Source organism: Pan troglodytes, chromosome 8 (genome assembly GCF_028858775.2).
Source record: "Pan troglodytes isolate AG18354 chromosome 8, NHGRI_mPanTro3-v2.0_pri, whole genome shotgun sequence".
Taxonomy (NCBI): domain Eukaryota; kingdom Metazoa; phylum Chordata; class Mammalia; order Primates; family Hominidae; genus Pan; species Pan troglodytes.
In genome coordinates this window covers 75381818-75408598 of record NC_072406.2, presented here as the reverse complement: position 1 = coordinate 75408598, position 26781 = coordinate 75381818, and the positions used below count along the sequence as shown (strand labels likewise).

At 43.0% G+C, this 26781-nt stretch overlaps 1 protein-coding gene across 2 annotated transcripts; it reads right to left on the bottom strand.

Annotated features, from left to right (window-relative positions):
- Positions 1-1011: 1011 nt before the first annotated feature.
- On the bottom strand, positions 1012-23022 carry NRBF2 (nuclear receptor binding factor 2). 2 transcript variants are annotated; one of them, XM_507815.7, is made up of 4 exons: positions 22755-23022; positions 9747-9831; positions 3842-3882; positions 1012-2522 (listed from the first exon to the last, which is right to left on the bottom strand). In XM_507815.7, exons 1-4 carry the CDS (start codon positions 22782-22784, stop codon positions 1815-1817), a joined length of 864 nt encoding a protein of 287 aa, XP_507815.1. In that variant the 5' UTR covers positions 22785-23022; the 3' UTR covers positions 1012-1814. The 2 variants fall into 2 exon arrangements, with proteins under 2 accessions (XP_507815.1, XP_003312624.1); XM_003312576.6 differs by lacking the exon at positions 9747-9831 and having other exon boundaries at positions 22755-23003.
- Between the last annotated feature and the right edge of the window lie 3759 nt (positions 23023-26781).

The following is a 26781-nucleotide window of genomic DNA, read 5'->3' as shown; positions in this document are numbered from 1 at the left end:
CGCCTGCCTCAGTCTCCCAAAGTGCTGGGATTACAAGCGTGAGCCACTGTGCCCAGCAAATTAATGTAACTTTTAAGAAAGTATAGAACTCAAGACAATTTGGCAGGCTAGTTTATTTTTGGTTTCATCTGCAGCAAGATGAGACAGGAAAAAATATGATTTCTCCAGGGTCACTTCTGCTTTTTTTGAGACAGAATCTCACTCTGGTGTCCAGGTTGGAATGCAGTGGTGTGATGAGAGCTCACTGCAGCCTCAACCTCCCAAGCTCGAGTCATCCTCCCACCTCTGCCTCTGGAGTAACCACAACTACAGGCGCGCCATCACTGCACCCAGCTAAAGTTTTTCTGGGTAGAGACAGGGTCTCACTATGTTGCCCAGGCTGGTCGCAAACTCTTGGGCTCAAGCGACCCTCCCACCTCAGCCTCCCAAAGTGTTGGGATTACAGGTATAAGCCACCACGCCTGGCCCTATTTCTACTAGTTTCGTCACTGGATTTGTGAGCCTAACCCAACTTCCTCAACCCAATTGTCCTCAGAGAAGGCAATATATTTTTCTCACTTCTGTAATTCCACACAGCAAATCCAAGCTTTAAACACGCCCAGTAGCTTGCACCAAAATGTTTTGCTTATATTCTCCTCTTCCCCTTCCTTCTCATGGAACATCATCCAGCTTGGTAGAGAGAATCCAAAGCAGCACTTCCCCACACTATGCTCTGACAGGGTGGCAGGTGCCCAAGGGACAGCTACCTCCAGCCTAGAGCAGCCCTGAGCATTTTCCATGTGGTGGTCAGGAAAAAGGTTGGAAACAATACATTTAAACCTCAGGAACTTCTGTACTCTCTGTCACCCTAGTTGTAAGGGAAATGGACTACAAAACACTGAAAGAAAAAAAAAATCCTTGACACACAAAAGTAATCATCTAACCGCATCTGTTCAAATTCAAAGTTTACAACGCAGAGAGAAGCCACTCAGTGCCTTGCTTTTTAACTATCAACCACGTTCAACAAAGGTATAAAACACAATTACTTTATTGATTTCTTACAATCAAATACTGCCAACTAGCATTACTTCCACTCTTGCATCATTAAAAACAAAGGGTATTTCCTCCTTGGTATTTTCAAATGATGCATTATACAATAAACAAAGTTAGAACTTAAAATGCACCCTGATTAATTATGTAAACTGGTAATTTGTTTTAAAAAGCATAATAATTTGGTTCCTTTCTTCATAAAATGGAAATTTAAATATTTCTTCTGATAGTCTTGAGGTTATCATGAGTAGTGCAAAGTGTGGCACAAATAGTTTCATCTAGAAGGGTGTGTATCTTACACACCTTAAACAAACAAAATGTGCATTAACAAAATGCATACAGTCAATGCATGATAGAAAGCATGTTTCAAATATAAGGCAGCCCCTCCGGCCACCATATTATTTAGGTTTTGCATTATCATTTATGGCATTATAGATTAATTACACATAACTTTTATACATTTTAACCCTGAAGATAAGAAAAATAACTGTTGCTTGAAAGAAATTCTTCCAGGTAGCCATTTGGTTTGTATCAGGAGAAACCGAACCTCCATGAGTTTAGCGTCTGCCAAGTCGGAATCATTAGCTCAAGTGAGTGAATGAGATACGCAGCGCATTTCACAGTGACTGTTTCCCAAGTCCTGGCAATGCCTCTGCTCCCACAGTCCACCAGATGAAGCATTTCCGGGATTACCCTTCTATGTGGTTTTCCCTTTTCATTTCTTTTTGCTGGATTAACGACTACTGTATTATTTCCTCTTTTCCCCTTTTCTGTGGCCTTCCATTTTAATTATTCATAAATCCTTTCAGAATATCCTCAGAGAGCTCCATAAGAGGAAGTTCTGGAGATGGAAAATCCAAGGGAGGAAGATTGGGGATTGGAATGTCCTTGGCTTTCCCAGTATTTGCTGCGAACTTCTGCCAGGTTGAGGAGGCTGTAGCAGTTTCTGAATGTGGTGGCAAGCTCCATAACTCTGACGTTTCTACAAAATCAGCATCTACATCCAGCTCCTTTTCTATTGGACCTTTTAGAAGTCTGGCCTTTTCAGCCTTTAGTTGTTTATTTTCTTTCCTTAATCTTTCATTCTCAGCCACAAGGAATTCCACATGCCTCTTCAAATCTGCAATTTTGGTTGCCTGCTCCTCTATAATTGTTTTATCATCTTTTGGGGCTTTGCTTCCAATACATGGCTCTGCTGGCTCACTCTTTTGCTGAAGTAAATAAAGTAGTGTGTCTGGATCCCTGTCAAAGATCCCCTGAATCTCAGGCAGGCATTTCTCTGTGGAAGGGCTGTACTTCTGAGAAAGGGGACTCTGGCCCTCTGCATCCTCTGCAGAGGGTTTGTGAGATGTCTGAAGATGGGCAGCTGCATCCTTGTCTGTGTTCTGCTGGGCTTTCAATCTTTCTTCACGCTGGGCCCTTTTCCATCTCTCTTGGATGAGGAGGAGCTGTTTCATATGGCTATCCCTTTGCAATTCCAGTGAAAGATGAGCCTATTACATAGAAGGAAAGATAAAATTGGAAGAATATTTTAAGTATCTTAGTAATGTCCAACATACACTATTCAAAATCCTTTGTGAATAACCCAACACTTACAATTTACAATTTACTATGTTTGCAAAAATACCATTCAGAAAGTTAGAAGTCCTATTCCCAATCAATACACTAAATTGGATGTTTTCCTCAATGTGCCTGACCCCATGTGTAATGTCATTTGTACTCAAAATTAGAAATCTTTCCTCTGTAGACATATTAATTCTACCAACAGCTAAAAAGAAAGTCTTCCTATCAACCGTGTGTTTGGATAGCTCAATGCATGCCTGTATCATGAGCAGATTCTATACTTTCAAAGGCAGTGAAAGGGATAGAACACAACTTTAAAGTTCCCTTGGTTCAGTTTGAGAAACTAGTGGCTTTCCCTGCCACTGATATACCTCACAGAAATGATCTCTTTAACTAATACTTTTATAACAAAAAATTTTTAAAAAGATATTTTATATATATTTATTTTAGAGACAGGGTCCCTGTTGCTGAGGCTGAAGTGCAATGGCGCAGTCATAGCTCACTGCAGCCTTGGACTCAGGTGTTCAGTGATCCTCCCACCTCAACCTCCCAAGTAGCTAGAACTACAGGCATGTGCCACCACGCCCAGCTAATTTTTTAAGTTTTTGTAGAGATGGGGTCTCACTGTGTTGCCAAGGCTGGTCTCGAACTCCTGGGCTCAAGTGATCCCCCTGCCTTGGCCTCCCAAAGTGCTGGGATTACAGGCACGGGCCACCATGCCCAGTCTTATGAATAAATGTATCTTGAAACACTTGGCAGGGCCTCCCCAAACACAGAAGACAATTTAAAGCAATTGGTGAAACAAATTCAAAGTGCCTGAACTGCTTAAGAATTCAAGCAAAGACAAGTGGGAGACTGGTCAGATTTAAATTATCTTTGACAAGCAAAGGGTGGTCCAACTGGTTTCCTCTTGGCCAGGCCTGTTTACTGACTGTAAGCTAATGATCAAATAAGAGCTAATGATTAGGAATGGTTTGAAGAGGGCTCTCTAAAAGGTACATCTGGCTGGCAATCTGAGATCTGTGAGTAACCACTAGAAAAAAAGAAGTTTCTGCATTCCATGTCTGGGGCATCGACTGCAGTTCATTTAGTTTTAATTTCCGTTGTGAAGTGCTCTTCCCTTGCCCATTTTATATATTTTTGACTATAGCATTTTGAGAGGGACACAATGCTTTGCTTTACACACAATTCAAGCCTCCACAAGAAAACCTTTCTAACCCTTGTCGCAAATATTGGGAATATGTCTCACCTGCTCTGACTGTGTCAGCTTCATGGCTTCAGAAAGATACGCTGTTAAGAGAAAAAATAGGCATGTTAATATGTGTCTTCATTTTGTAATTAACAGGTAAAAGGAAGAGTTTTAATAATCTTCATATGACAAAGAGAACGGGTCTGATAACTCTGATACAATTGGGGATTTTTTAAAAGAATTCTTAATTTCCCCCAAAAGGATGTCAGTGGCAATAAAATGAAAATATTCCCTACCCTATCTTGAAGGTTTTGTTATTTAAAACTCCTACAGATTTTATAATTCAGAAACTGAAGATGGTCTAATCAGAAAAATAGGTTTAGGAAAGATAAAAATCAAACAAGAACCTATCCAAACCCTATTACTTATCATACTCACAAAAATATCATGAGATTATCAATGACTTTTTATCCGTCTGAATACCTGGAATCTATCATTTTGGACTCCTATAGAATCACTTTTAATGAATTGTCTCTGAGCTAAGCCATCAGCCTTATGGTTAAAAGCCCTAAGAACTTGTTGACATATTTACTGCGAGGAAGTTACTGAGGACAGTATAATGTCATTTATGAAGACCTTCAATAAACTTCTCTCTGATCTTAGATCCTCGGTGACTATTTGTTTGAATTTTAATAGCCAATGTAAAAATTATTATCTTTCCTCTTTAGGATGACTGCTAGAAAACTTAAGTCAAGTTCTTAAAAAAATATGCAAGAACTAATGGTACATTTTGTGAACTACACTACCAGTCCTTTCTCATTTTCTCTATGGATGTCTTTATCTATGTATCTTTAATTACATTCGATATTTTATTGTACATTCATCTGTAAGACATTTTATAACCTTTGGCAACAAGGTTAGGTATAAATAAGTTCTGTATTATCAATGAATTGTCCATAATGAATCTCCATTTTTATCTTGCTTGTTATAAACATTTTTGGCATCTCTCATACCTACATTAAGTTCCTCTTTTGCCCTTTTGCAGATGCTACGAGGCATTGCTTTCTGTCCAGTCTTAATCCAAATAATTTAATGCTTTGATGTCATAACTTAAGAGTTCTTGCCTGCTAGGTTCTACCGCAGTCCTCAAGATACAATTATATCAGGGGTCCCAAACCCCCAGGCCGGTACTGGTCTATGTCTTGTTAGGAACTGGGCCACACAGACAGCAGGAAGTGAGCAGCAGGCAAGCCAGTGAAGTTTCATCTGTATTTACAGCCACTCCCCATTGCTTGCATTACCGCCTGAGTTCTGCCTCCCATCAGATCAGCAGCAGCATTAGCTTCTCATAGCACAAACTCTACTGCAAACTGCACAAGCAAGGGATCTAGGTTGCACTCTCCTTATGATAATCTAATACCTGATGATCTGTTGCTGTCTCCCATCACCCCTAGATGAGACTGTCTAGCTGCAGGAAAACAAGCTCAGGGCTCCCACTGATTCTACATTATGTTGAGTTGTATAATTATTTATTTCTATTATTACATTGTAAAATATAAAGTGTACAATAAATGTAATGTGCTTGAATCATCCGAAAACCATTTTCCTGACCCCAGGTCTATGGAAAATTGACTTCCACAAAACCGGTCCCTGGCAGCAAAAAGGTTGGGACTGCTGAATTAGATGGTCCCTTTCCAAGAAAAAGAAGAGTTGGGGCCAGGCGCAGTGGCTAGCACTTTGGGAGGCCAAACAGGAGGACTGCCTGAGCCCAGGAGTTCAAGACTAGACTAGGTAACATAGTGGGATCCTGTATCAATTTAAAAAGAATTAAAAAAAAAAAAAAGGAAAGAAAAAACAGAGTTGGTTATACAGTCTTTGCTCCAGCTATGCTTACCATAATTACATCCTTCCCACAACCCTTGTCTTTTTTTCCTGTAGTATGTCTGTACAGCTGCATACTATTTCTTTTCCTTTTGTTCATGTTTAAATCTGTGAAGACGGCCGGGTGTGGTGGCTCACACCTGTAATCCTAGCACTTTGGGAGGCTGAGGCTGGTGGATCGCCTGAGGTCGCGAGTACGAGACCAGCCTGGCCAGCATGGTGAAACCCCGTCTCTACTAAAAAAAAAAAAAAATACAAAAATTAGCTGGGCGTGGTGGCAGGCGCCTGTAATCCCAGCTACTAGGGAAGCTGAGGCAGGAGAATCGCTTGAACCCATGAGGTGGAGGTTGCACTGAGCCGAGATCACACCACTGCACTCCAGCCTGGGTAACAAAGCAAGACTCCGTTTCAAAAAAAAAAAAAAAAAAAAAATCTGTGGAGACATTCTAACTGCTCTGCTACCGCTCTGATACACTGTAGACACATTTTCTTAGACATCTCTTCCATCTTGCCTGCATATATTTGTCTCCCTGTTTGAACTATAGTTTCCTTTAAATCCACTTTCTTAACAAACAATAGTTTTCACAAAACCAAGCTTTAGCCAACTGAAATGCCACCCTTTGTAGACCCTTGAAATTGTGTATGACAAAGGAGGTTACAGAAGAATATCCCAAAGCACAAAGAATTCAACAAGAATCATACTGTCATTTAAAGTATTCCCCACATTTAAATCTTATAAGTGGGGCATTTTAAAGTTATTTTTAAAGAAAAAAATTATTTTAAATCTGATTCCATGTTCATGGATTTCTTCCACAGACTCACAATAGAAACAAAAGTATAGCAACACAGAAATTTAGAAACAGAGTATCTCAAAAACTGCTAACAATCCTGGTTAAACTACTTCCTTTAATTATGACACGAGGCTAAAATTTAAAGTAGATATTAAGCGAATGATACAATAAAGGAACTAAGGAAATCTGAAGAATATCTTAAAATAACAACATTGGGCCGGGCACAGTGGCTTACGCCTGTAATCCCAGCACTTTGGGAGGCCGAGGTAGAAACCCTGTCTCTACCAAAAAATACAAAAATCAGCCAAGTGTGATGGCGCATGCCTGTAGTCCGAGCTACTTGGGAGGCTGAGGCAGAAGAATCACTTGAGCCTGGGAGGCGGAGGTTGCAGTGAGCTGAGATCATGCACTCCACCCTGAGCAACAGAGCAAGACTCCATCTCAAACAAAAACCAAAAACCAAAAAATAGTAACATCTATTACTCTTCTAACAGGAATCTGTTAAACTGGTCCCAACGCAAACAAAGTGCAGCAATATACTGCCTCTGAATGATAAGGATAGAATCATTTTCATGTTACCAGTTTCAAAAGGCTTAGGTTAAGATTTGTTTTCAAACAAAATATTCATCAAATCCATCCAAATACTGTGTGCTCTGGGGCCTGCTCATCTTCTGAAATGCTCACTTTGAGTTCTAAGCACTGCCAATGGCTATTAACTTATTTCAGGTTTTGTTCTTTTGTTGTGTATGAAAGAAGAGAATTTCACTTAGGGATGTGCTTATCTGGCAAATGAATGCTCACATGCTCAGTTTCATTTAATTCAGCCATTGTCCACCTCAAGAGTAGATCCTACCTTTCCTCAAAAGGCAAGAGACATCAAGCAACTTATTTCAGCACATTTACAATACAAACACTACAAAGAGGCTATAAAGTCCTTAGCTAGGTAATCTCACAGTAAGTTTTTTAGTCTCAGAATCTCCTCTGATCTTTGACAGGTGGACATCCAGGTCCCCTCTGTTTGCCCTTAAATTCTCTCAGTTCAGCCTTTCCTTCCTATTAGTCTTTCTCAGATGTTGATCTTTCCTTGTCACATCTCTAAAATGATTTCCAAATAATAAGTTGCTTCCTTTCAGAATACACCTAACCCGTACCTTCCAAGACCAGTTATAAGCCCTAGAGATGCAAGTCAATTTCAAAAAGTGAGCTCATTTCAACCACGTCAACTTTCAACTCCATTCTAAAACACAAGCTGGAACCCCAATCAACTCAGTGGGATTTACTAATCACATTAAGTTCTGTCTCTATAATTTAAGCTAATGTGATCTAACAGTTTGCCGTATTTTTCTGGAGTGGGGAGTGGTTAACTGAAGCCCAACATCAGTTTTAAGTCTTCAAAGACAAGGATTAGGTTACAACTAAAACTTCCTTCTCTTTATATATTCATAACATCCCATAGCTCAGTGCCTAACATATGCTGATTCACTCCACTTAACATATGTTATATATATGTAACCATGACCATTTTGGGTTACATAAGGTATTGTTTCACTGGGGAATCCATATAAAACATGGTTTTCTTAAATAGTTAAACATGGTACATCGTCTTTGTAGTGACTACAGATTTAACAATCTGATTCATAACAAAATATGGTTTAGGAAAGATTTAAAGAGCACTAGTTGACATGTTTAATACTGTACAAAGCCCTCTCACCATAAAAACACCCAAAGATTTATGGAATATCTACTGTATGCTTGGCCCTACAGCAGATAACTCCAGTACACTTGAGTGGCAAAACTATTTCTTTTTTAAAAAAAGCAGGGGTGGGAGGCTAGGGGAGGGATAGCATTAGGAGAAATACCTAATGTAGACAACAGGTTGATGGGTGCAGCAAACCACCATGACACGTGTATACCTATGTAACAAACATGCACATTCTGCACATGTACCCCAGAACTTAAAAAAAAAAAAAGTGGCTGAGAGCAGTGGCTAACGCCTGTAATCCTAGCGCTTTGGGAGGCCAAGGCGGGTCAATCATGGGGTCAGGAGTTCGAGACCAGCCTGGCCAACATGGAGAAACCCTGTCTCTACAAAAATACAAGCCGGGTGTGGTGGCACACACCTGTAGTCCCAGCTACTCGGGAGGCTGAGGCAGGAGAACCACTTGAAACCAGGAGGCGGGAAGTTGCAGTGAGCCGAGATGGTGCCACTGCACTCCAGCCTGGGCGACAGAGCAAGACTCCATCTCCAAAAAAAAAAAAAAAAAATTTCAATTTTCTCTGAAAATTACCAACTTCCAGGCAAAAACCACTGTAGTAAGAAGACTTATCCAATCTACTGCCTACCTTGCAGTCTGTATTTCACAAGTAAAATAACAAGGGAGGGGCAGCCTCTGTCAAGAAAGAATATGGCTCTGATCATCATACTGGCCTAGAGGGAAAGGAACATGCCTGCCAGCAGAAGACTTCAGGGTTTGCCCTAAGAAAGGTGACTTGCACTCATTTTGGATGTGGCATGAGTAAAACATCCTTTACCCAAAGATTTTTAAATTTTTTTATTTTTATTTTTATACTTACCACTACACTAACGAGGACCCAAAGTTTTTTGGTTACTCAGCCAACAGAAACTGGTCTAAGCAAAACAGGCCCCCAAGATCTATTTCTGAATTCAACATATGCTAGGTTGCTTGACTGACTAGGGTAAAATTAGGTCTTTGATAAGAAGCCAACAATTCTAAAATTCATACTGAAATGAAAGCTATCATCAGCATGTTACTACAGGCATGCATGTAGAGATGAGATATTCAGAAGGGAAGCTAAAAAAAAGACCACAGGAAAAATCTCCCACATTTTAGGTAACAAAAGTCTTATAGTAAGTTTTGCATTATCAGCATGTTAGAAAACAGAAGCTCAGTGAAAATGAATTGGTTGGAATTGAATTGAATTACTATTTTTAGAACCTGAAATGGCCAACTATTTGAAACCCAAACTCCTTTTTATAATAACTAAGATAAAATGGCAGACTTGTTACAATCAGCTCCTGTTTTTAGGGATCTTTGGGCTCAGAAAGCTGTATCCAGGAACTGTTTACCACATTTATGCCATCTTCATGATTTAGAAAGAAGATTGGATTAGCAGGAGCTGGGAAATCCAACACACTTACTTGAAAAATAATCAAAGCTGATATTCTGGTGGGTCAGCAGTATCAGTCTTGCATATGAAAAGCAACACACATTATTACTATTGTGACTTTCTGCTCTTCAGTTTTACACTGAGTACTTAATAAGAATACTCACCTGCAGCCTTTTTGTGACAAGAAATAGCCTCTTCGTATTTGCCTGCAGCTAATAAACGGTCTGCTCGTCTGCTCTGTTGATGAGCCTAGAAGACAAACATCCCTAAATTCCTCTGGATCATAAAATAAAACATGATTTCTTTTAAAAAGCAACTACCTTTTAAGAAGATAAATAATACTGTTTTGTTGCCACATATCAAATCACTATTACAGCTCTATCTGTAGCTGGGGAAATGTAATGGGTAGAGCCTAGAACTGCAGCATCTGAAAGGAACTGGCAACTTCTTTCACTTCTACCATAAGCCCTCTCAAGGTTAACACCAGGCACTTAACTCCTTCAGTGACTCACATTCTTCCACTCTTTGGAGATAAACCAAGAGTTACAATCATAGATTGTTATTCAAAATGTCTATTTTCTTGATTTTTAACAAGCTCCTTTCAAAACAAGAGCTATTTTGTAGATACTTTCACTAATCTGTATAGTCTAAAAACTATAATCAGGAAATCACTCATCATGTAGTAAAATCCAAGCTTCTCTTCTATCATCTCATTCTTTCAACATTAAAGTTACTATTTGTTTTTAAAATAAAAAATTTGGACATTGCAGTTGATGAATTCATGATACCAACATCTAATATTACAAAGATTGTTTTAAAGATATCTCATCAAAAGAACAAAGTCAAAAAAATCAGAAGTTCTAACAGCAAATAATGTAATTGAAGGAAAACTTATTAAATAAGCAGTCACTGGCCTCCTTACACTTTAATAATTTCAAAAGAGCTTTAAGTCCAGGCACAGTGGCTCACGGCTGTAATCCCAGCACTTTGGGAGGCTGAGGCAGGCGGATCATCTGAGGTCAGGAGTTCAAGACCAGCCTGGCCAACATGGTGAAACCCCATCTCTACTAGAAATACAAAAATTAGCTGGGCGCAGTGGCTCACGCCTGTAATCCCAACACTTTGGGAGACCGAGGCGGGCAGATCATGAGGTCAGGAGATCGAGACCATCCTGGCTAACAGGGTGAAACCCCATCTCTACTAAAAATATGAAAAAAAAAAAAAAAAAAATTAGCCAGGCATGGTGGCGGGCGCCTGTAGTCCCAGCTACTAGCGAGGCTGAGGCAGGAGAATGGCATGAATCTGGGAGGCGGAGCTTGCAGTGAGCCGAGATCGCTCCATTGCACTCCAGTCTGGGCGACAGAGCAAGACTCTGTCTCAAAAAAACAAACAAGAACAAAAATTAGCCGGGCGTGATGGCGGGCGCCTGTAATCCCAGCTACTCAGGAGGCTGAAGCAGGAGAACTGCTTGAACCTGGGAGGCAGAGGTTGCAATGAGGTAAGATCATGCCATTGCTCTCCAGCCTGGGTGAAAACAGTGAAACTCCATCTCAAAAAAAAAAAAAAAAAAAAGCTTTAATATACATTATTTCAGCTGCTTTAACTACGACTTTGTTAATGTGTTTTCCTCTCTTACATAAGGAGGCCCAAAAGACTGACGGGGAGGTCTTGTAACTTACGTAAGATTATACATTTAACTAGCAAGGAGAAAGGCAGAGATAATCAGCTAAAGTTTTCTACCTCATGTAACGGTTTTCCTCAGTAACAAACACACACGATTTAGCAAAGCTTCACAGCTTCACAAAAAAGCAAAAAGCATTGTACACCCATGTTCATAACAGCATTATTCACAACGGCCAAAAGGTGAAAGCAATCCAGATGTCCATCAACAGATAGATGGATAAATGCAGTATACACACACAATGGAAAGGTACTGTCTTTAAAAGTAAGGTAATTCTGGCCGGGCACGGTGGCTCACGCCTGTAATCCTGGCACTTTGGGAGGCCGAGGCAGGCAAATCTCGAGGTCAGGAGATCGAGACCATCTTGGCTAACACGGTGAAACCCCGTCTCTACTAAAAATACAAAAAAAATTAGCCAGGCGTGGTGGGGGGCACCTGTTGTCCCAGCTACTCAGGAGGCTGAGGCAGGAGAATAGCGTGAACCCAGGAGGCAGAGCTTGCAGTGAGCCTAGATCGCGCCACTGCACTCCAGCTTGGGTGACAGAGCGAGACTGTGTCTCAAAAAAAAAAAAAAAAAAAAAGGGAAAATAATTCTGACACATACTGCAACATGGATGAACTGTGAGGACATTAGACTGAATAAAATAAGCCAGTCATAAAAGGACAAATACTATACAAATCGACTTATTGGGTATCTAAAGTAGTCAAATTCATAAAAACAGGAAAGTTGAATGGTGGAACAGCTCATCATTGAACGGGGGAGGGGGAAATGGGGAGTAGGTATTCAAACGGCATAGTTTCAGTTTTGCAAGATGAAAAAATTCTGGAGATTTGTTGCACAACCATGCGAATATACTTAACACTACTAAACTGTACACTTAAAAATAATTAAGAAGGTAAACTTCACATGTTTTTTACATCCCTTAAAAAAGGTAAAAAGTGGCCGGGTGCTGTGGCTCATGCCTATAATCCCAGCACTTTAGGAGGCCAAAGCAGGCAGATCAATCGAGCTCAAGCGTTTGAGACAAGCCTGGGCAATATGGTGAAAACCCATCTCTACAAAAAATACAAAAATTAGCCGGGTGTGGCGCTCGCACCTGTAGTAGTAGTCCCAGCTACTGAGGAGGCTGAGGTAGGACAATCACTTGAGCCTGGGAAATGGAGGCTGCAGTGAGTGACCTGTGATCGCACCACTGCACTCCAGTCCGGGCAACAGAGTGAGATCTTGTCTCAAAAAAAAAAAAAAAAAGTCGGGCATGGTGGCTCATGCCTGTGATCCCAGCACTTGTGGAGGCCGAGGCGGGTGGATCATCTGAGGTCAGGAGTTTGAGACCAGTCTGGCTAACGTGTTGAAACCCCGTCTCTACAAAAATTAGCCCAGCAGGATGGTGGGTGCCTGTAATCCCAGCTACTCGGGAGGCTGAAGCAAGAGAATCGCTTCAACCCGGGAGGCAGAGGTTGCAGTGAGCCGAGATCGCACCATTACACTTCAGCCTGGGCAACACAGTGAGACTCGGTCCCAAAAAAAAAACAAATCTGTTCTGTCAGTTAGCTGAAAAATGATTTGTCTTGGATGCTTTTTAAAGACATGTCCCTTTGATGCTGCATAAAAATACTTCACAGAATCACGTTTGCAACTGAGATTATAAATATTCTGGGCATGTTTACAAATCATACTCAGTATAAAACACAGGTGAAGACAAAAGTAGAAAACAGCACTTCCAGCAATGCCTTGCTGTTTGCCTTTTCCCCACTTCTATTTTTGTTAAGAAAGAAGCAACAATCTTAAAGACAAGATTCGTGCCTTTCAATTAGAGGATTTCAGATACTTTTTATTCTTTAAATAGTAATCAAACTTTCCTCTAAGTCTTAACATATGCCTGGGAACAACAATAGGCCACAAGAAATGACTGGGTAGGCTGGGCGCAGTGGCTCATGCCTGTAATCCCAGCACGTTGGGAGGCTGAGGCAGGCAGATCACTCAAGGCCAGGAGTTTAAGACCAGCCTGGCCAATATGGTGAAACACCATCTCAACTAAAAGTACAAAAATTAGCCAGGCATGGTGGCACATGCCTGTAATCCCAGCTACTCAGGTGGCTGAGGTACAAGAATTGCTTGAACCTGGAAGGCGGAGGTTGCAGAGAGCTGAGATCGTGCTACTGCACTCTAGCCTGGGCAAGAGAGCAAGACAGCCTCAAAAAAAAAAAAAAAGAAAGAAAGAAAGAAAGAAAAGAAATGACTGGGGGCTTAAAATAATAGATGAATTTTAACCTGGAGACTTGGACTGAGCAAAAAATACATTCTGAACACATGAGCATTTTCTAGTACCCACAAATTATACAGGTATTTTGGGAAAAGAATGTACATGATGAAGAAAGCTAGTATGCACAAGCAGTTATGATTAACCTAATTTCTCTAATGAACATGTTTTGATACTATTAAAGCAAGTGGTATTAAATCAATAAGCAATAAGGCTCTAGGTTTTAATGAAAATACAAGTCACCTAGTTAAAATACAGATTCTAAAAGGCCGGGCATGGTGGCTCACACCTGTAATCCCAGCACTTTGAGAAGACGAGGCAGGAGAATTGCTTGGACCAGGGCGGCAGAGGTTGCAGTGAGCTGAGATCGTGCCATTGCACTCCAGCCTGGGCAACAAGAGTGAAACTCCATCTCAAAAAACAAAAACAAAAACAAACAAACAAAAAAACAAACGTTCTGATTCAGGAGGTTTGGAGTACGGCTTGAGATTCCGCCCAGGTAAAGCCAAAGTTGCTGGCTTATGGATACACTCTAAGAAGCAGGGATGAGATGCTATTTCAGGTTACTTCATTCTAACACCTTTTTTCTATCTGTGTGTGTCGCTGATGATTTCAATCACTTTCTTCTACTATGGATATTTATGTAGCTCCATAATTAAACTTCAAACTCTGTGATGACGGAATAAATTTTTAATTGAACACCAAAAAAATAAAAAGTTCTCAAACAGTGAGAGCAGGTCCTCATGGCTCTCCCAGCTCCCTTAAAACATCCCCATGTAGAGTCCAATCTCTAACCAGTCTGCCAATTTAGGAGTTAAATCTCATTATAGTTTCAGGTTATTGCTGAGCTCAACAAAAACACACCATCTCCTCTAGGTTATTTGGCACCAGAGCAATCAAATTTCGTATTTTAAGTACATTTCCTACTATGTTCTTATCAGACACACAGCAAACTCGTTATAGAGCTCGACTGCCAACGTTCAAATCTCAGTTTGACCACATATGAGACACATAAGCCCGGCTTTCCCAATTATCTGCCTCAGTTTTCTCATCTCTAAAATGAAAGTTATTGTCTGCTTATGTAAATTTGATGGCACCAAAAACAAAAGAGTTTGTGAAAATTAAACTAGTTGAAACATCACAGTGCTTAGAATGGTGCCTGGTACTGGTACATACTCGATATAGCTCTCGTTAACTACTACAAAAAACAATAGAAGTGATGGAAGTACCTGCCACAAGAAGTTGACAATATAGTTGGGTCTAGACTAAATTGCATTTTAAAAAAATTTTCATCTTAATTACTTTTGAGACAGGGTTTTGCTCTGTTGCCCAGGTTGGAGTGGAGTGGTGCAATCATAGCTCACTGCAGCCTCAATATCCTGGGCTCCAGCAATCCTGCCACCTCAGCCTCCTGAGTAGCTGGAAATACGGTCACACGGCACCACATCCAGCTAACTTTTATTTTTTGTAGAGGTGGGGTCTTGATATCTTGCCCAGGCTGGTCTCAAACTCCTGGGCTCAAGCAATCTTCCTCCCTCACTCACCCAAAGTGCTGGAATTATAGGCATGAGCCACCATGCCCAGCTAAATTGCATTTTTTATAAACTGAAGATTTTACAGAAAACCTATCTTGGTGGTGCTTCTCATTTTTAAAACAACTTTTACAGTTTATACATATTAAAACTAGTCTTTCTTTAAATACTGTTCTTGGTAGAATCACAGCCATTAAAAGCACTAGGCTGAGGCCGGGAGCGGAGGCTCACGTCTATAATCCCAGCACTTTGGGAGGCCGAGGCAGGCAGATCACGAAGTCAGGAGTTTGAGACCAGCCTGGCCAACATAGTGAAACTTCATCTCTACAAAAAATACAAAAATTAGCCAGACATGGTGGCACCCACCTGTAGTCCCAGCTACTCGGGAGGCTGACGCAGGAGAATCGCTTGAACCTGGGAGGCAGAGGTTGTGGTGAGCCGAGATTGCGCCACTGCACTCCAGCCTGGGTGACAGAGTGAGACTCCATCTCAAAAAAAAAAAAAGTAATAGGCTGGGCACGGTGGTTCATGCCTATAATCCCAGCGCTCTGTGAGGCCAAGGTGGGAGGGTTGCTTGAGACCAGCATAGGCAACATAGTGAGACCCCATCTCTACAAAAAATAGAAAAATTAGCTGGGTGGAGTGGTGCACACCTGTAGTCCCAGCTACAGGAGGGACTGGTAGGAGGATCAGAAGCTCAGGAGGTTGAGGCTACGGTGAGCCGTGATTACGCCACTGCACTCTAGTCTGTGGGACAGAGGAAGATACTGTCTCAAAAAGAAAAGGGTAGTAAGTCCATAAACATGTTTCTCTGGTAATTCAAAGAAATTCACAATAAAGCAGTCCCACTTCTGTGTACTTCCTAGGCAATCCATATGATTCTGTGGGACTTCCCACATTCTTTTTTAATTGCTTGATGGGTTACGTTAGATTGAGGTCTACAGCTGTGATTGCCCATCATTTCTGACAGATGATTCGTTTTGTAAACAGCTGACATAAACTTATGGTATTGATAACTATAGTATAGAACTATAAATATATTTTCTCTTCCTTATGATTTCCTTGCTGTTTTTTTTGAGATGGGGTCTCATTCTGTCACCCAGAGGCTGGAATGCAGTGGCATGATAACGGCTCACTGCAGCCACAACCTCCTGGGCTCAAGTGATCCTCCTATCTCAGCCTCTCAAGTAGCTGGAACCACAGACATGTGCCACCATGCTCAGCTATTTTTTTTTTTTTCTTTTGGTAGAGACCGGTTTTCACTATGTTGCCTAGGCTGGTCTTGAACTCCCGGGCTCAAGCAGTCCACCTGCCTCGGCCTCTCAAAGTGCTAGGATTACAGGTGTGAGCTACCATACCGGGCCCACATTGTTGTATTACCTTGTCGTCTAGATACCTAAAGAATCCCTTCCTTCTCCAGATTTTCAAACTTAGGAGCAGACAATATGAAGAAAGTCTAATTAATGTGACATTCAGAGGCTAGCCAGGTGGAAATATAGGTCTGCAGAAAGGAGGAGTGAAGCAGACAAGCCTGAAAAGGCAAAAAAAGAGAGGGAGAGTCTGATTAAGTCGGACTGACAGGCTCTATACGTTCATAAACCAAGCTACATTATACCCCTGCCCTTCCTGCACCTTTCTTTGGAGTCCAATAAATTATCTCTTCTGGCTTAAGCTAATTTCAAGTGGGTTTTCATCAACTACAACCAACAAAAATCCTAACTACAACAACTAGGTTACTAAGTGACTGCCATCACTGACAAGTACCTTTTACTTCCACATGCTAACTGCTTCAAAAATACATGTTCAATACTACCCTCTTTCCCAAAAGAAAACAGTATTACTTTCTGTAACTTTCTATTATTTTTTTCTGTGTCCTTGGGGAAAGCTGTTAAGTAAGGATGAAAAGAAAAGGAACACCAGGCCAGGCGTGGTGGCTCACGCCTGTAATCCAGGCACTTTGGTTTGGGAGGCCAAGGTGGGCAGATCACGAGGGCAAGAGTTCGAGACCAGCCCGGCCAACGTGGAGAAACCCCATCTACGCTAAAAATACAAAAATTAGCCAGGCATGATGGCACGCGCCTGTGGTCCCAGCTACGAGGAAGGCTGAGGCAGGAGAATCACTTGAACCCCGGAGGCGGAGGTTGTGGTGAGCTGAGATTACGCCATTGCACTCCAGCCTGGGCAACAGAGTGATACTCTGTCTCAAAACGAAAAAGAAAAAAAGAAAAGGAACACCATATGAACACAGCACTGAAAAGGCAGCAGAGGAAAATCTAACATACACCTGACCTTATGGTAGGGTCTTCAGTTGAAAGAGAAACCTCACTCACTCCCCCTTTCCCAATCAATGTGCGTCTCCTACAAACAAGTAGCAAACAGTTATCTCAAATCAATAAGCACTGAATTGACTAAGTAATATAATGCAATTATACTGAAGATAAGCGCTCAAGTGTTGGAGAATTCCAGGAAAGACTTTTTTTTTTTTTTTTTTTTTTTTGAGACAGAGTCTCGCTCTGTCGCCCAGGCTGGAGTGCAGTGGTGCAATCTTGGCTCACTGCAAGCTCTGCCTCCTGGGTTCAGGCCATTCTCCTGCTTCAGCCTCCCGAGTACCTGGGACTACAGGCGCCCACCACTGCACCCGGCTAATTTTTTGTATTTTTAGTAGAGACGGGGTTTCACCGTGTTAGCTAGAATGGTCTCGATCTCCTGACCTCGTGATCTGCCCGCCTTGGCCTCCCAATTTTTTTTTTTTTTTTTTGCGACAAGGTCTCGCCCAGTCGCTCAGGCTGCAGTGCAGTGGGGTGAGCTTGGCTCACCACAATCTTCACCTCCCAGGTTCAAGCGATTCTCCTGTCTCAGCTTCCCAAGTAGCTGGGATTATAGGCATGTGCCACCACACCTGGCTAATTTTTGTTTTGTTTTGTTTTTTGATACGGAGTTTCACTCTGTCACCCAGGCTGGAGTGCAAGGGCGTGACCTTGGCTCACTGCAACCTCCACCTCCTGGATTCAAGCGATTCTCCTGCCTCAGCCTCCCAAGTAGCTGGGATTACAGGCACCCACCACCACACCTGGCTAATTTTTGTTTTTAGTACAGACAGGGTTTTATCTTGTTGGCCAGGCTGGTCTCGGCGACCTACCCACCTCAGTCTCCCAAAGTGCTGGGATTACAGGCATGAGCCACTGTGCCCAGCCCAATCTTGCCTTCATATCCTACTATCACCACTTACCCTGCATTTCAAAGTCTTCATCTTTAAAATAGGGGGAATATCTCATATTTAGCTATTAAGAGGAAAAGATAAAAAATATACATAACGTGCCCGATGCCAATCCTACCACTTAGCAATAATTGCTGGATATCTCTTAGTACTCTCTACCTCCTTTTTCCAGAGTGCTTTCATTATGCCTAGCTCAGCCTGTGACAAAGAAATTTTCCTTGGAATTTTTCAGGGCAACAAAGAAGGGGTTCAAATCGCCTCTTTTTACCTTGAAGATTTTAAAGCCAATATAATTAAAATGGGATAGTTATAAGGACTCCAGGTATGCATAAGGCCATTCCTTGGACCATGATATCTGACTACTTTTCTTACAGAAGCTGGAAAGTAAGAGGCTTCATTAACTACCTTATGTGATGTGAGAACTGACCACTCTGGAGGGAAGCTGTTACTCAACAAACATTCTCAGCACTCTTAAGGGCTAAACACATAGAAAACGATTGTGGCCAGGCAGTCACATGGACCCTGCCCTTTGCAGCAGAGGTAAGCAAAACATGAGCAATAGTCACGTATAAATTAAGATCTGACATCACTTTCCAAATCAGCAGCAAACAAACCAAAGAACTAGAAATTATCTCACATGAGTTTTGACATTTGTTACCAGTAGTCACACTGACAAAATGTGTATGGAAAGAAATATCTAAATATACACTAATTTTATAAGTTATAATTTTTCCATATTTAAAACTGACAGGCTGGGCACAGTGGCACACGCCTGTAATCCCAACACTTTGGGAGGCTGAGACAGGAAGATTGCTTGAGGCCAGGAGTTCAAGACCAGCTTGGGCAACACAGCAAGACCCCATCTCCACAAAAAGTTTTTGAAAAAATTAGCTGGGCATGGTGGTGCAAACCTGTAGTCCCAGCTACTGTGGAGGGCTCAGGCAGGAGGATCCCTTGAGCGTGGGCAACAGAGTAAGACCCTGTCTCTTAAAGAAAAATTGACCAAAAAACCCTAATGAAACAAAGTTATTCAGAGTGCAAAGACTAGCTATTTTTTTCTTCAGTGGAAGTACAATTTTTCTTTTGACAAACTTCAATAACCAGATAATTAGAATCCATTACCTCTGTGGTACATATTAAAATGAATATTTCAAACTAGTCTCTTCCAGATCTTAAAAATTCACTGTGAGGAATTTCTAAGGCCCTTACTGCCAAACCTAACATAAAAGAATCAATACTGGAGCAGAGGTAATAAATGCTAACACAGAATCTACAGTTCAATATAGATGAGAACCATACTGAAATGAACATGATGAGTACAATATGGCAGCATTGCTAGAAAGAGGTCTTGATATCAAAATAACTCGTGATTCATAATGTATTTAAGTTACTGACCTAAGTAATTACCTAATTCTCTCAGCTTAGGCTTATTTATCTGTAAAACTGGAAAACACACCTTACTAAGTTCCGAGGATGCTCTGAGGACACATGATTACAAATCCATGTACTGTGATGAGTCCTTATACAATGAATTTGGACTACACTATGATGTCATTTGACAAAGCTTATTGCATTAGTAACTCTCTGAGTATAGAAAAAGAAAAAGCTTGTATAATACTAGTGGAATTTTCAAAGACATTCAAATTATAGCATTGAGAACTCTCATCTTGAGTCAACTAGATACTAAGTTAGGTGTTCACTGACATAAAAGAATGTCAGAATTTTCATAGCCGGGCAGGGTGGTGCATGCCTGTAATCCCAGCTACTCAGGAGGCTGAGGCAGAGAACTGCTTGAACCCGGGAGGTGGAGGCTGCAGTGAGCCCAGATCGCACCACTGCACTCTAGCCTGGGTGACAAAGCGAGACTCCGTCTCAAAAAAGAAAAAAAAAAAAAAAAAAGTCTGAATTTTCAACAACCTCATCTTATAAAACTGTGAGTGACAATTCTGAGTGCCAGAGGCCTGTAATTGGTACTCATTCAAGTAACCGTCAACGTCTGTTCTACTGTTACCTTCCAATAAACAACTATGCTGGAAATTAGATCTTTCAAGACTCAAATGGTTTAAGAATTCAAGGTGTCCGCCGGGCATGCTGGCTCCCGCCTGTAATCCCAGCACTTTGGGAGGCCAGGCGGGCGGATCACGAGGTCAGGAGATCGAGACCATCCTGGCCAACATGGTGAAACCCCGTCTCTACTAAAAATACAAAAATTAGCTGGGCGTGGTGGCGCGTGCCTGAAATCCCAGCTACTCAGAAGGCTGAGGCAGAAGAATCGCTTAAACCAGGGAGTCGGAGGTTGCAGTGAGCTGAGATCGCGCCACTGCACTCTAGTCTGGTGACAGAGAGAGACTCCATCTCAAAAAACAAAAACAAAAACAAAAAAAAAAAAAAGAATTCAAGATGCCAAATTTCTGATACTTGCCCACATAAATTTTATGGCTGAAATACGGAGTTACGCTAGCCTGCTTAAAAAGACTCTTTGTCGAAACTCGCTCCGTTTTATGGAGGAGAATTTAAATGGTATTGCCACCATTTAACTAATTTTTCCTGAACTGGTAGTGATTCTGCAGTTCTATCTGCAACTGTCACCCAGTTCCAGTCTCCTTTTAAAACATCACACATTCGTGGGGCAGTTGGCGGGGGTTATTCTGCAGCCAAATAATGTGAAGCTAACTAGAACTGAACCAATGCTCATTTGGCAAGGACACCTGAACTCTGAAGCACTTCGTAAACAGCTGATTATTTCTAGTAATACGCCTGTGAAGTTTCAGTATTGAGCCATCCACTATATTTCATTGCCAACTATATGTCGCCTTAAAAACAAGAAAAGTGCAAGACAGTTCCCTGGTTATTTGAGTCAGAGTCTCGCTCTGTCGCCCAGGTTGGAGTGCAGTGGCACAATCTCGGCCTACTGCAACCTCCACCTCCCGGGCTCAAGCGATCCTGCCACCTCAGCCTCCCGAGTAGCTGGGACCACAGGCGGGCGCCACCACGCCAGGCTATTTTTGTATTTTTTGTAGAGACCGGGTTTCGCCATGTTGCCCAGGCTGGTCTCGAACTTCTAAGCTCAAGTGATTCGCCCGCCTCGGCCTCCCAAAGTGCTGGGATTACAGGCGTGAGCCGCGGCGCCTGGCCAGTTCCCTGGTTAAAAAAAACTCGCAAATGTAGTCCAATTCGTCTTAAGTGTAAATAACTCTTACCTACCACCTGGGGCAAGACCCAACTTAAAAGGGAGGGGCGCCTCACAACAGTTAACCTGGCACCAGTGATTTGGTCCGAGAATCTTAGGCTTTTAAAGCTCAAGTCCAAACCTTTATTCTACAAATAGATTTTAAATTAAGGGCTTATGGTCTGGTTATAATCGCTAACTCTTACACTGTACTATGTACTTAGTACAGTTCTAAGTGCTTTACACCTATTTACTCCTTTAATCCTCCCAAAAAACCTGAAGCCGAGTGAAGCCAAGTAGTTTGCCCAAGGTAACACAGATATCAAGTGACGAGGTTAGAATTCAAATCCAAGCAGCATAGCTTCAAAACCTAGAGTCTTAAACCACCTGACTCTACTGCTCTTCTAGGGCTCAGAGTTCTAATGTGAGAAACGAATCCTCTATAGTGCTTTCTTTCAATTCCACCATCGCAAATGAATTGCCAACCTGTGACTCAAAAGTTCTTCCTGTGTGCAACCTTAAGTAATCTGACTTTTACATCCAAAATGGGTAACCTCTCTGGGAAACTAAAAGATGCAATGGCCAGTCTGAAAAGAACTCATGCTTCCCGTTGTTAGTGGGGTTCTGTTGTGTTTTTTAATTGCAACACCTGAAACGCCTTAAAACACAAGTAAACAGGCTATCAGCCATTTTCCTGAGAACAGCAAACACCTATTACACTTTCATGATGCCTAAATTGATGAATCTGAGCTAAATACAGGAACGGCTGTCTTTTTCCCAGCTGTCTCTAATATATTTGGAAGACGGTAGACTCAGTTTATGCATGTGAATGTATGTGAGAAATGAGGGGGAAGTGGAGGGTGAGGAGGCTATACACTCCTCCACCTCTCCAAAGCGGGGCGACTTAGACTCAGACCCTGCTGCTAGAACTTAAAACCAGTATCACACCATTTCTGCCTTGGCCGGCTTCAGTGCCTCTCCAGGCTGTAGGGAGGTGGCTACGTGGCGCTAAGAGGACTTCCCCCAGCCAGAGAGGAGGTGGCAGCCCCAGGTGGTGGCATCCCCTCGCCCGGGGCCTCGCGACAGGGGGCGCCAGGACTTCCCGGGGATCCCCCAGGAGGGCAAAGTCTGAAGTGGCTAGCCTGGAGCCGCAGTTGGGCCAGGGCCTGCCTAGCAGCCCCTCACAGCCTCTGCGACCACTCCTGCCAAACCAACCTCCCAGCCTAAAGGGTTAGCCGACGCGCCAGGGACGGGGCCGGGCTCCTGAGGCAAAGGCACCCAAGACGAACGCTATGTTCTGTGGGACACTCACCAGGTTGAGGGGTCCTTCCATTACTTCCATAGACCCCGGGGTAAGCGGCGGCCTTAGGAAGGGGAGTAGTGGCGCCGGGGAACATGGAGGGGACTGCAAGGGAGCTCGACGCAGCCGCGGAGACTGCGGCCCCTCTCTGCGCCCCAAGAGCCAGCGGTAGGCGTTGAAGGAGCAACAACCTCACCACTTCCTCCTCCAGCGCCGCGCCGCGGGCCCGCCCCCTGCGCCACCGCCGAGGCCACGCACGGCGCCATGACGTCACACGCGCAAAAGGCTGGTTCAAGGTGGGAATGAGGACAGGCAGTGGGTGGGGCCCAGGGAAGGCGGGGCACCAGCTGATGTACACTTGCGAGCGGTCAATCTTTCCTCTCGCGAGAAGCGTTAGTTTAGGTTCTTAAAGTCTACACTGAAGTCACGTGAGGAGGTACAGCCTTGCTGTTGAAGACTTGAAATGGCTGTCTTCTGCAATTAGCTTCTCACGTTTCCTTTTAGACTGACTTTTCCTTAAATCTGCTAATCGTTACACCGTTACTTGTGGTCCTGTCCACACCTTTATCATTGTACATGATTCATTTTTTCAAAAGGCCGATTTGAGCAATTCTAGACCATGCACTGGACTAACCCCCCTAGAGGTCAGCACACTCGAATGATTTAGGGCTCTGCCCTCAAGTTGCTCACAAACTGATAGGGAAACAATTTTGGTCTAGCCAAATATAATATTGCATTCATTTAACAATTATGTGCCAAACAAAAGCTAGATTCGTTCTGTCATGGAATTCACTGACAAATAGTTGTGATTTATGCTGGAAAGGGAACACATAGGGAGCTGTGATAGAGTAACCAAGGTGGAGTTGGGTGGTAAAGGAAAGCCTCTCATGGGGGGCGTGATTTTTTTTTTGAGAAAGTGTCTTGCTGACGCAATCTCCACTCACTGCAACCTCCCTCTGCCCGCCCCCTGCCCCAGGCAATCCTCACACCTCAGTCTCTTAAGTAGCTAGGAACTACAAGTGCTCAGGCCAGGTTAATTTTTGTATTTTTTGTAGAGATGGGGTTTCGCCATGTTGCCTATGCTGATCTTGAACTCCTGAGCTCAAGTGAGCTCAATGATCCGCCCTCCTGGACCTCACAAACTGATGGGATTATAGGCATGAGCTACCGCACCTGGCTAAGGGCGTAATCTTTAAGATTAAACCTTAAAATGCCAGTTAAACAAAGACCCTTCTCGACAAAGGAAATGTCTTATGCCTCAACTCTAAAGGCGGGGAGGTAGGGTGGGGGGAGCTGCAGCATTTCAGAGAGATGCAAAAGAAGATACCAGAGAGATAGGAAACTTCCAAAACATAGGTGTCCTTGCAGTGCACAATGAAACATTTGAATTTTACTCAAAGTGCATTGGGAAATAAGTAAAGGATATTAAGCTAGAGAATAATCTGCTTTAATTTACAGTTTTGAAAAGAATAATTTCCCTGTAATGTGAAGGAAGAATAGATTGTGGAAGGCCTAAGGAAAAAGAACCAAGACAAGCTAGTTGATTGACTAATTATGGGCGCTCAGACTGGAATGGAAGTAGGGAAGATTGGGTCATGCATCCACTCATTACATAGTTATCGTGTTTCTACCATGTGCCGGAAACTTTGGAAGAGAAGTAGATATATTCAAGATATATTTTTGGGCATCAGGTTGAGAGGAGTTGGTGATGGAATGGCAGTAAAGCATACAGAAAATGGAAGAATCAAATCTCGTATTTAAACAACCAAGTGGCCTAGCACACTGGCTCACCCCTGTAATCCCAGCTCTTTGGGAGGTCAAGGAGAGCAGATCACTTGAGGCCAGGAGTTTGAGACTGGTCTGGCCAACGTGGTGAAACTTCATCTCTACTAAAAGCACTAAAACTTAGCCAAGTGTGGTGGCGCGTGCCTGTAATCCCAGCTACTGGGGAGACTGAGGCAGGAGAATTGCTTGAACCTGGAAGGCAGAGGTTGCAGTGAGCTGAGACCAATCACACCACTGCATTCCAGCCTGGGTGACACAGAGAGACTCTGTCTCTAAAAATAATAAAATAAAAAAGTAAACAACCAAGTGGACAAGATAGTGAGAGACAGGACTAGCTGGATTTCCTAGGCCAACTAAGAATTCCTAAACCTAGCTGGGGAAGGTGACCACACCCACCTTTAAACACAGGGCTTGTAACTCAGTTCACACCCGACTAATCAGGTAGTAAAGAGGGCTCACTAAAATACAAATTAGGCTAGAAGCAGGAGGTAAAGAAATAGTCAAATCATATATCGCCTGAGAGCACAGGGGGAGGGACAATGATCAGGATATAAACCCAGGCATTCGAGCAGGGAGTGGCAACCCCCTTTGGGTCCCCTCCCATTGTATGGGAGCTCTGTTTTCACTCTATTCAATCTTGCAACTGCACACTCTTCTGGTCCATGTTTGTTAGAGCTCGAGCTGAGCTTTCACTCACCGTCCACCACCGCTGTTTGCTGCCATCACAGACCCGCCGCTGACTTCCACCCCTCTGGATCCATCAGGGTGTCCACTGTGCTCCTGATCCAGGGAGGCGCCCATTGTTGCTCCCAATCGGGCTAGAGGCTCGCCATTGTTCCTGCATGGCTAAGGGCCCAGGGTTCGTCCAAATCGAGCTGAATACTAGTTGCTGGGTTCCACGGTTCTCTTCTGTGACCCACGGCTTCTAATAGAGCTATAACACTCACCGCATGGCCCAAGGTTCCATTCCTTGGAATCCGTGAGGCCAAGAACCCCAGGTCAGAGAACAAAAGGCTTGCCGCCATCTTGGAAGTGGCCCGCCACCATCTTGGGAGCTCTAAGAACAAAGACCCCCTGGTAACAATAGGAAGGAGCTAATTTGTATGGAAAATGAAAAGTTCTATCTTGGGCCCTGTATTAATTTCCTATGACTGCTGTAAGAAGTTACTACCCATTTAGTGGATTAAAACAACAGAAATTTGGAGGCTAGCAGTTCTGGAGGCTAGAAGACCAAAATAATTTTTTTTTTTTTTTTGAGACGGAGTCTCGCTCTTTCACCCAGGCTGGAGTGCAGTGGCTCGATCTCGGCTCACTGCAGGCTCCACCCCCGGGGTTCACGCCATTCTCCTGCCTCAGCCTCCCACATAGCTGGGACTACAGGCGCCTGCCACCTCGCCCGGCTAATTTTTTGTATTTTTAGTAGAGACGGGGTTTCACCGTGTTAGCCAGGATGGTCTCGATCTCCTGACTTCGTGAATCACCCTCCTCGGCCTCCCAAAGTGCTGGGATTACAGGCGTGAGCCACCACGCCCGGCCAAGACCAAAATAATTTCATAGCGCCAAAACAAAGGTATACAGCAAGGCCTTGCCCCCTTCTTTTCCAGCCTCTGGAGCTACATTCTTTGCATTCCTTTGACTCACAGCCCCTTCTTCCATCTTCAAAGCCAGCAGCACTGCATCTTCAAAGCTCTTGCTGCTTTTGTCATGTCATTTCCTCTTAAAATCCTTCTGCCTCCCTCTAGTAAGGACCCTGTGAATACATTTGGTCCACAAAATAATTAAGGATAGTCTTCCTATCTCAAGGTTAACTTAATCATATCTACAAAGTCCCTTTGACCTGGGTATCTTTGGGACCATTATTCAGACTACCAGAGGCATTGTATCTAAAGCAAATCAATGACATACTCAAAATAATCCCAGAAGGGTTTAATAAACGGACTATTTTACAAAGGTGTGGCCAGAGTTTAGGTATTTACATGAGAAAAGCAATAACTCCTAGGCTATAAAGAAAGAAATAGAAGGGGCTGGGTACAGTGTCTCACACCTGTAATCTCAGCACTTTTGGGAGGTGGAGGCGGAGGTGGGCGGATCACTTGAGGCCAGGAGTTCAAGCCCAGCCTGGCCAACATGGCGAAACCTCATCTCTATCCAAAATACAAAAATTAGCCAGGCATGGTGGCACATGCCTATAGTCCCAGCTACTCTGGAGGTTGAGGCACGACAATAACTTGAACCTGGGAGGCAGAGGTTGCAG

What these genes read in the sequence shown, in the direction of transcription:
- NRBF2 (XM_507815.7), bottom strand. Translation starts at nt 22,784, where the DNA reads ATGGAAGTAATGGAAGGACCCCTCAACCTG. An exon ending in TGGAAGGACCCCTCAACCTG is followed by an intron (nt 9,832 to 22,754) that starts GTGAGTGTCCCA and finishes TTTGTCTTCTAG; the next exon opens with GCTCATCAACAGAGCAGACG. An exon ending in TTGTCACAAAAAGGCTGCAG is followed by an intron (nt 3,883 to 9,746) that starts GTGAGTATTCTT and finishes TTCTCTTAACAG; the next exon opens with CGTATCTTTCTGAAGCCATG.